Source organism: Ictalurus punctatus, chromosome 16, assembly GCF_001660625.3.
Source record: "Ictalurus punctatus breed USDA103 chromosome 16, Coco_2.0, whole genome shotgun sequence".
Lineage (NCBI taxonomy): Eukaryota > Metazoa > Chordata > Actinopteri > Siluriformes > Ictaluridae > Ictalurus > Ictalurus punctatus.
The window spans coordinates 3,925,608-3,936,179 of NC_030431.2; the positions used below are offsets into that span (position 1 = coordinate 3,925,608).

A 10,572-nucleotide genomic window follows, 5' to 3' on the forward strand; every position below is an offset into this window, starting at 1 on the left:
TTTCATAATGGGAATATTGTCTGGGTTTGCAGGACCCAACATTTGGTTCCGATGCTGATTGTGGTCAGTGTGATCTCAGTGGCTTTGTGGATGATGCTCTTGGGGTGGGGGATGCTATAGTATCACATTACTAGGCATCAGCTGGTTACTTAAGATGATGTCATTCTATTTAGAGGAAGTAAATTGGATAAATGAAGGGGGCTTGTAGGAGGAGTACATATGTTGGTGTCCAGATGAAAAGGAGTGAGCATGCAAATGAAAAGGAAATGGGTTTTGGGGAATATGGTGCATATGTGGAATGCGTGAGGGTCTGAGGTTAAGGGTGAAGGTTGGGATAAAAAAAAATGTAGACCCATCTGCTGGATAACTGATGTGACAGTAATTCACCAGAGTAGCCTCTGGCTCTTTCAAGAGCTTATGAGGTCCTAAATGAATGCACATACAGACAAACACATACAAATACATCCACATGAACAAACTGCAACTCCTTAAATCACATTCCAGAGCTTATAAGAGTCTCTGTTAGATACAGCTTGTATCAGAATGCAGAGAGGAGACTCGTTCAGAGCTCCATGATTTATTGATGAAAATCTATCTAACCCTGTTCCACCGCTCTCTGTTTCTCTTTCTGTCTCTACCTCTCTGTCTTTCTCAGCCCAAGGGACCGAATGCTGACTGGCGGTACTCTGCATCTTTGAGGGCAGGAGTGCAGAGGTAAGCACTTTTGTTTTTAATCTCTCCAAACTGTTTCAGTCTTCGCTTACTCAAACTGGTATAGAAATCCAATCCTTCATGTCGCTTTTATGTTTAAAAAAATATATTTATGCTACTGTACATATTCTGCTCTTCGTTTCCAAGAATCTTAAGTATCTATTTTACTCAGCTTTCTGACTTGAGAATGCTACATTTTTACTACAGTGTAGTGTATTTTATAGGGCAAGTTGAGCTAAAAAAACAACAACACTATATTGAAAACAGAGAACAGTGGGGGAGAGAGGGATGGAGATGGGATTTATGACTTGCAGTACTGAAAAGAATTAGACACGATGACCTCCAGAAGCTGCCTCAAATCTACATGACCACTAGTCCTATAATAGCCAACAGCTCTGTCTGCTTTCATTACAAACACACACACACACACACACACACACACACACACACACACACACACACACACACACTCAAGCAGATCTGGCAGCTCAGGGCCTCTTCTCGGCAGTGCGGATATCTGCAGTGATGGAGGATATCATCAGTATTCTCTGAACCACATTCTCAGTCCTTCAATGCTGAACATGAAGGACAAATTGCCTGTCTCTCTCTCTCTCTTTCTCTCTCTCTCTCTCATACACACACACACACACACAAATGATGCCCCTTTTCATAATCAAACACTTCCTTCTCAATTACAGTGTGCATTTATCTCATTTATCTCATCACAGACTCTCATACACACACACACATTCCTGAAGGGCAGTCTGTTTCATGCTTTAGTATTGTGAGCATGTTAACACACACACACACACCCACACACACACACACACACACACACACACACACACACACACACATAAACACTTCTGAGAAGAGATGATGTATATTCTTTATGTACGACATTTATACAACTTGTTCCTTACATTTTATTAGAGCATAATCAGTGTTAGTGTTACTGGCAAAGCTGAATGGTAATTAAATAAGGAATAATATTAAGTAATTGTTCCACCAAGCACTTTTGTAGTTAAGGACGCATTAACTGGCTGCTCTCAGATCCTAATGGGCCTCGAAATTAGTGCTTTATTAAATGCAGGTGCACTTGCAGTGTAAACCCAATAAAAGATACAGACTGGGAGACCTAGGAACAGTTGTAAGGCAAATTACAATTACAATACAAGGGTTTTGAGCGAACTTGAGTGATCTGACCAGGTCTGACCAATTATGATTAGATCCACATTGATAGTGCAGTAATAATGTCACAAACATATCTTAAGTCGCATTTCATTTATTTATTTTCCTTACTTATAATTTCTAACTGTAACATCTTTGAAAGTTCATGATTTAAACTTCAGTGCTAAAAATGCTAAAGTATAAGGCAATATCATGTAAAGTATGACGGCAGAGCAAGGAACCAAAGTAGCAAAGCCGTCCATGCTCTCTGAGTGGGAGGGACATACTCTCTCGCCCTTGTCGATCAAAGTGGCTCTGGCCAATCATTGGGTGGCTGTAAGCTCATGTATGCAGAAGAAGATGCATATGATTGGTATCTTTTGTATGATAGGGGAGAGATGGCTGGGAGGGTGGCAATTGGTGTGGGTCCAAACTGTGAAAAAAATTGGGGCCAGGGTGAGGATAAAACGGGTGCCACAAATGATTTTAAGATTTTGTCTGAGCATACATGATATAGGGGGTTCAGGAACACTATTATTAAATTTTACAACTACATTACCATATGCTCATGTGAAGATTTACAGCAGTTATCTTGCTAGAGTCTTTATCCAAGAGTCAACTGACCACAGACTACCTTTCTCTTTCACATCTGTTCTATTCTAGAAATCTGTATCTTTGTAACCAGTGTAAAGTCCAGCACCATTATCCAGTACTCACTCTGATTTGTTGCTTCAGATAATTGAGTTTGAAGCTCTCAAGTTCTCTGGAATTATATTTAATGTGAACCTTGTGTTCCAGCAAATCACAGGCTAATTTTCAGCTGTAATAGTATTAGAAAAATCCACCATAGCCTGAGTCTACCTCTCTCTCTCTCACACACAGAGCATATGCAAAGAAAAAGTTCCAATGTGATTTTAACAGGCCGGACACACCCTGTGCTGCATTGCAGATACATCGCTATACATGCTGCTTCTGTGAGTCTCATATATTCATTATGAATTTATGGATGCTTGGTGCTGGAGTTTAATTGCTGTAGGAGTAAACACTGAGGTTGTATGAGGACAGAAGGCTTTTGATCAGCCAGCATTTTAATGCACATTAGCGGCTCTGGAGTGGAGGGTGCATCATTTAAATTTTTGAAACATTTACAGTCTTAGAGATAATGGTGAAATAGGCTGGAAGGAAATAAAGGAAAATTACGTATAGGAAAAATTACTGGCAGTAATGGTGGGTTTAAAATAAAAGAAAATATGATGAAACACAACATCATCTTTGATTTTCTGTTCACCTCTTGACACTATTTCCCTTTCCATCAAAACTCATGTCACTAGGCTTTCCTGTCAGCTTGTGTCTCAGGACTCAAAGTGCAACAGAAACATGCCATGATGGCCCATGGTGACTCTGTGTGTCATCTCACATACATAAACACACACACAAACACACACATACACACACACACACACACACACACACACACACACACACACACACACACATACACACACACATCAGATCACATACATGCTTGCTAACATGCAACTTCAGAGTCTGGCACTCTGACAAAATCACACACATACACATGCATACACAGCAACAGGGAATCATCCATGCATGTAACGTGTGTGCACATGCATGCACATGCACATTCACATATACACATATGCTATTTAATTCTCAACAAGTGTTGATAAATTTTCTATAACAGCAGCTCTGACAGTTGTGCAGCTATAAATCACAATTATTTATGTTGCAGCTCTGTTCACATGGAGGAGGCCTCAGCTGTGATGCAGGGAGCACAAGGTGTGCTGGTGCAGAATTGGCCTACAGTGTCCAGTGCTGCAGGTAAAACTTCACATTTTCGTTTTTTTGACACTTTCACATAGAAATTTTCACATGAAATGACCTTAGAGGAGGAAGAGATTTCTCACGGAGCCTCAGATTTACCTTGCTTTCACACTAGCAAGAGATAAAGCGACAAGTGACCGTTTGTTTGCTATGTACATATGTGTCACTGACCTGAGATTTCAGCAGCAGAATCAAATGACAAAGCGACAGCATGACACAGACACACGTATTAGGATTTTCTCAACTTCATGCAAATAAGGTATGATGATGATTTCCCAGACCAATCCTATGGCTTGTGTGGGACGACGTTTCTTCACTTCTCCACTCACAACTTTAGTTCCTACCTGCAACTTCTCATTTACTGTTTGACTAAAAAAAAATAGGGGAATGATGGCCTTATAACTATGGTTTCATCTAATCCTGTCGTATTCGACCTGCATTAAATGAATATAGAGACATTACGAAGAAAAATAAAGCTTGCAAGGAAGTATCAGAGATGGTTGGTGTCTCTAAAGAGTTATTATAACTTGTAAGCTGTTAATCTACTAATGAAGCACATTCAAAGTGTGGTATCTAGCAGGTAAACAGTCTTTACACTGATTAATGCATTATTAAATTGTGTTTAACTAGTTTGAAGATGATGTGTGTATATATAGACACAAACAGTGGTGTCTCTGGTAAGTGTAAATAGCTAGTACATTTAGCTAGCACTGATAATCTAATAATAAATCTAATATGAAGCCTGGCATGTAATGTAAATCAAACAAAGAGTTTTTACACTTTCTAAAAAAAATATTAGTATCCGTCCTAAATAGATGTTAAATAAAAGTAAACCATACATGGTAGTAATTCTTGTGTTGTATGCCATAAATGTTGGCTACTAATCATCAGAACTGAAAACCCACAAGCAACAAGCTACATGAGTGACATGAGCAATGCATGCTAGTGTGAACTCAGAAATATTGTCCCATACACTATGTATCGTTTACCTCACAGCTAACAAGAGACCATTCCGGCAAGGGTAATGACTGAAGCATCATCTAATTGTCCCTTTTGTTGATGGCAGAATTTACTCTGTAATCTAGTGAAGTGATCCGTTTTAAGTGTCTACAGCTACACCTCGTAATTAGTCTGTGCTTAATTATTAGCTGGTACTGTGATTCAGGATAGGATATTTTTGGGAGAAAGCTGCTTGCGTTCGTTTTAGTTCATAATACTTACTGAATTGAAATGAATGATTTTATTACTATTAACATACATTCCAGCATCATTTACAGTGGTTGTTCATGATATACTGAACAGGAATTGCTTGTTTATGATTACTTGTTTAGCCTTCTGATCCAAAAGTCCATCCTACTTGGCCTTGAATTTGTACAGAGCATCTGGTTTGGATATTTGGATGACACAACACAGGGCTAGGATTTGGTCAGAAAGTTTGTTGGGTTCATATTTGGTATTCTGTACAGATAGAGACAGACACAGGGGTATTGATCTGCAAGCTCATTAAGGATATTAGACAGAAGCGGGAGGGGAGGATGACTGAAACATTGACATTATGATCGAGTATACCAGACTTAACCTGTAGGAGTGTGTATATGGACAGGCCGGGTGGAAAATATTTATGCACTGCTTTCTATATTATTTCCAAAGCAGGTATCGACTTAGATGTAGATGTACAGATGTTTTGTGTAAACACTGTTTTAGCATCCAGCAGATGGTAACGTATTCAGATCGATTCTCCTGTGCAGAAACAATCTTTGCTTAAAAAAACAGGAGCTGGGAAGGAGAAACACGAAGCAGAATGGAGAGAAAATAAGATGGAACAAATGAATAACTGAAGAGTAAGTGAGTAAGAGTAAAAGGAAGTGAAAGAGGTTGCTCATTCTATTGAGAGTTATATATAGAGGATAAAGAGTGGGTGATGAGAGAACGTGGGGGGTTTGAGAGGAATGCTCGAGGAGTGGCAGGCCCCTGCGGTGGTCCTGTTGCTAGGGAACAATGTGTGCGTTGTTGCCAGGCAACAGCACTGAACTTGAAGAGACTGCTGCAGTAGCAGGGAGTGGGCGAGGAGATGAGGGAGGCAGTTTCCATGGCAACCATTCATTTTTGGAGAGAAAGAGGAGAAGGAAGGATCAGAGAGGACAGCCTGGTGTAGTGGATGAGTAAAGGGGCCAGTAGGCTAAACATATGCTTATTTAAGAAATAAGGATATGATGTGTTCAGTGTAAATATAGTGTAAATTCATACACTACAAGTCATATTGGCAACAACAAAAAAAATAAGAATGTAGGACCTTTGGGTGCCAAAATGGGGATATCATCAATTTTAACCCAGTTCGTCTGCGTACCATAGCAACCTTCTTACTGACATTTATAGGAATCAACTCAACAGTACATATCTGCATGGAGAGATATGGAAAAAAAAAACTGTATGGGGGTGAGTTATATTTAACAAAAACCTGGCATAGCTTCATCAGCTTGGATGCTGCTGGCACTGTCTCCCACCTGGAGCACATTCACACTAAACTGGCAGGAATGCACTGAGCAGCCAGACAGCGACAGAACAAGAGATGTGATACAAAGAGAAAGGTTGGCAACGAGTTAGAAAGGACACACACACACACACACACACACACACACACACACACACACACACACACACACACACACACAGACACTCTTGCCATAACTGATGTCAGGAAAATCATGTCAGGAAAATCATGTTAGGGGTCTGTACCTTCTGAAGACTTGATAATTCTGATCAGAACAAGAGGTTTCGCTGGGCATTTCGCTTGAGAATATGCTATCACTTTGTGCTGCCAAGTGCATCCTATTTAGCCAAATTAAATCCATCAAGCCCAAGGGTATATGCAGAATGCCTGGGTATATGTGTGTGAAAACGCGAGAAGGAGAGAGTACTTTCCAGGTCTGGCATGAACCTAAATTGAAGTATTTAAATCATCCGAGCCCATCGGAATACTAAACACAAACAGATCAAACAGTGCAGTCACAATTAATTAAAAAATGTTTTAAAATATGTGCCGAAAAAATGCATACAAGTCAGTTAGTTAGCTTAATTAATGCAATAACCTTGTTTCATTGCATTAATAAGCTTCTAGCACTGACTTTGTCTTTATACTTGTAATGGGGCAAACTTTTTTTCACTAAGTATCAATCTCTATATGGATGGAATATTGTGAATATTAATAATAGTATAGAATTAGAACACTATTCCAAAGGAGGTGGAAAGGTGGAGTGGCATTTTTTACAAATAAAAAAACATAATATAAACTTGCTATCATATAAGATAATGAAAAATACATTCCAAGACAGACTGGAATATATTTATTTTATGTTAAACTTGAATGGTGCTCACTGCTTTCACCAAACCCATCTGTTGTAATCAGCACTAGCGAATATAACAAGAGGGTTTGGATCACTGGTGTTGAGTCGTCACTGATACAGGCATTGTTGAATTAAAGGTTGAATTAACTTTTTTGAAGCCCAAAGTAAAAAAAAAAAAATTAAGTAAAACTCTACAGCCTTTTAAAAGTGAGGACAAATGCACCATTTGGGACAGAAAATATGTTGCAGCGAAAATCTAAAAGTGATATCATTCATCATAACATTATGACAAATTACCTTTTTATCACAAATTAATTATGGTAAATAACTTTCTATCTCTCTATCTCACACACACAGATGGAGAGGCTGAAGGACAGCTCTCTCCTCCTGTTGGAGCTGGGATCAACAGTAATAGCTGGAGCTTCCGTTATGGTGCTGGACCAGGCTACGGTCCTCCACAGGCCCTGAAGCCAGGCGAGATCCCTCCTGAAGCCTTCATCATTCCTGGCTCGCCTGCTATCATCTCCATCCGGCAAGACCCAGGAGCCATGGATGACAAGGGGGATTTTATTAGCTTTGGCAAGAAAGAGGATCCCAAGAAGAAGAAAAAGAAGAAGAAGGAGAAAAAGGACAAAAAGGAAAAGGGCAAAGATGATGGCGAGGAGTAAAGGAGAATTTGGTTGTTTCAAAAACAATCTACCCAGTGAACTCACTGAAATGAAAAATCAAGAAAAATCGGAAAAGTAATACAGCATAGAGCGGAGAGTCCTTTAATTGCAACTCTCAATGTGGGGAGATTGATTTGCCAGCCCCGCCCAGTGCTGATCATTCTCTCTTCTCTTTGTACCCAACCTCAAATGGCTCCAATCTTTAAACCATGACGGCTCCCAGTAGGCAATAAATTGGCTATTTCACTACTCAGTGTGTCCAGGAGGTTTTCACTCCTCGTGTTTCTATGAGGTAGTTATAAATCTAACAACAATACATTATAGCATTTATTCTAAATATATCCATAAATTGCATATATCTGTAAGTCTAATATATATGAGCGGAGTCTTTTTCTGATTCTAGACATCCTCCCGACTCCATTACTATGCCAGGAATTTGTACTGTAAACAACCAAAAAGTGAATGAAATATGATCTGGCCAGCATTATGTGTATGTGTGTGATGCGGAGGAGAACCATTCAGGGGTAGTACAATAGTCATGTTTAAACTGAATAATTTCAGGGTTTGTGCTCACAGAGCCCCCTGCTGCCTTTGAGTGGCACACTAATGCTGAATCCTCATGTGTGCTTTACTACTTGCAAAAAACCCCCTCCAAAACCGACATTTAAATTCTTCTTCGCTTGAACGTATATTTCTAAACACACACACTTGCTCCATATGTTGAATTCATGGTCAGATCTAGTAGTAAAGTAGAATCCACTGTCCAATAAGTCCGATATTAATAGACCATATTAAGGCCGTTGTAGGAGCACAGCCTCTTATGTCATATACGCAGGAATGTTGCTTGTTGCTTCATTTCAAAGTAGGCCTGTTAAACTTTCACCTCTGCTGTGACTCACCCCTCAGTATGCCAGACCTTTGGCTTTCAGTGCTTGTAGGTTTGCTCACACTCTTTAGGTCCTCCTCCATGTTTACAGCCGTGCACAAACAGAACTGCCCTCTTGTGGCCGTGATGTGGGACTGAATAACGGTGATAAACCCACTCCCTGACTTGTAACCTCTACACTCAGATCAAGCCTCAGCACTGTTACTGGAACTTTCGATCCTTCCCCAGGGAGCATACGTACACGAGCCACTTCCATCCAAGTAAAGCAATTGCTCAAGCAGCAGTGAAAAGTGTTCTGACTTGTTCTTTTGAGGAGGTGGTGTAGACATAAATATTCAATTTTGAGGAGTGTGGTTTGGTATACAGAGATGTACAGACAGCTGAATATGGTAATAAAAACCAAGCTGAGCTGCATGATAGCATTGGAGACCTCAGCAGAAGGTTTCATGTCTGTGATTTCTCTTTTTTCCTTTCTTGAGGGATTCCTGATCCCTCTACTTTATTTTTTTTCCAAAATGTTACTTTAATTTGTCTTGGCAGTAGGGCTATTGATCAAGGTATAGGATGGATGTTAGTGCTGCTATAATCGATAACACACACACACACGCGCACACACACACACACACACACACACACACACACACACACACACACACACACACACAGTACAGCCTTCTTCAGGTGTGGTTTAGTGCTGTCAGATCACTAAGTGACTGCTTGCATGTGTGATACACAGATTAAATAAACGATTATATAGATATAGATATATATAGATATGCTTTTCATATTTATTTTTAACCATTCCTCTTGTAATTAGAGACATGCATCGTCTCTAATGAAACACGTAGACATGTATCTAATTGCTCATTCAGATTCAACTGTACAAGCACATACTGTAGGTCATTGATGCAAAACCACCAGGGGAACAATGTTGTCCCTATGACATCATTGTTAACCTTAACATGATAGATATATGTATTGCTGTAGTGATATGCTATAATTCTTTTTTTAAACCATAAATATATTTGAAAATCATGAACAAACCAAGTAATGTGGAACTGCTTCATATATCCCCTCCTATGATATCAACCTTGTTTTCCATTAAAACAATTTTAAAAAATCACAATAAAAACATCAAAATGATAAATGCAACAAAAAAAAAACTGTCTATGTACTCTGCTTGTGTGTAGTGAATGTTTATTAAGTCGATCAATGCTGAGATGGCCATTTGCTCTTGACTTTGACGGTGCAAATCTATTGAACAACCTTTTTTTGTACACCTGCTCATCAGTGTAGTCGTGAAATCGTGTTTTTTTTTTCCTTTTCTTCCCCCCCTTTTTTATATCACTTTATGAAATCTATTAATGTGTTTTGTTTATAAACCACAAATAAATTTTTTTCATAAGTACCAACAATCGTTCATGTATTATTTTTCTGTTGTTTTTAAAAAATGTGTAATAGACAAATAACGTTTCCATTTGTTTTTAATTAAACTTTATGGAGTCATAAGAAGCAGGCAGATGGTGAAACAGATATAATCTTGCACTTTATGCACTGGAGCAAAACACAAACTTATAATATCAGTACTACTACAATAGAAGAGGCTTCACTTAACAAGCTGAGAGTCTATAATAATGATATATGAAATCATCTGAAAATAGGAAATCATCTCATTTCATTTTTATATGATTGCTTATAAATCCATACAATGGCTTAAACCAGGACCTAATGAAGGGCATACAGCACTTTAGGAAACTATTGCAACATTTAAAAATATATATATATATCACATACAGATAGTTCTTATTTGATGTGCATTATAGTTTTTCTATACTAAGTCTGTGGCCTGAGTGTTAGACAATTCAGAGTGTTAAAGTTTAATACATAAATATATAATTATTCTAAAATGTACTATTAAGTACAAACATTATTACCTTCCATTATGCAA

The 10,572-nt window shown here is 38.7% G+C and overlaps 1 protein-coding gene across 9 annotated transcripts in view; it reads left to right on the forward strand.

Moving 5' to 3' along the window:
• LOC108277182 (protocadherin alpha-C2) overlaps positions 1–10,032 on the forward strand; it is an 81,678-nt gene extending 71,646 nt beyond the window's left edge. For all 9 annotated transcript variants that reach the window (XM_047161078.2, XM_053686622.1, XM_017489678.3 and 6 more), the window contains exons 2-4: positions 656–714; positions 3,635–3,723; positions 7,428–10,032. In XM_047161078.2, coding sequence (XP_047017034.1) covers positions 656–714; positions 3,635–3,723; positions 7,428–7,738 — 459 coding nt within the window. In that variant the 3' untranslated portion in view covers positions 7,739–10,032. The remainder of the gene's footprint in view (positions 1–655; positions 715–3,634; positions 3,724–7,427) is intronic.
• The last annotated feature ends 540 nt before the right edge of the window (positions 10,033–10,572 follow it).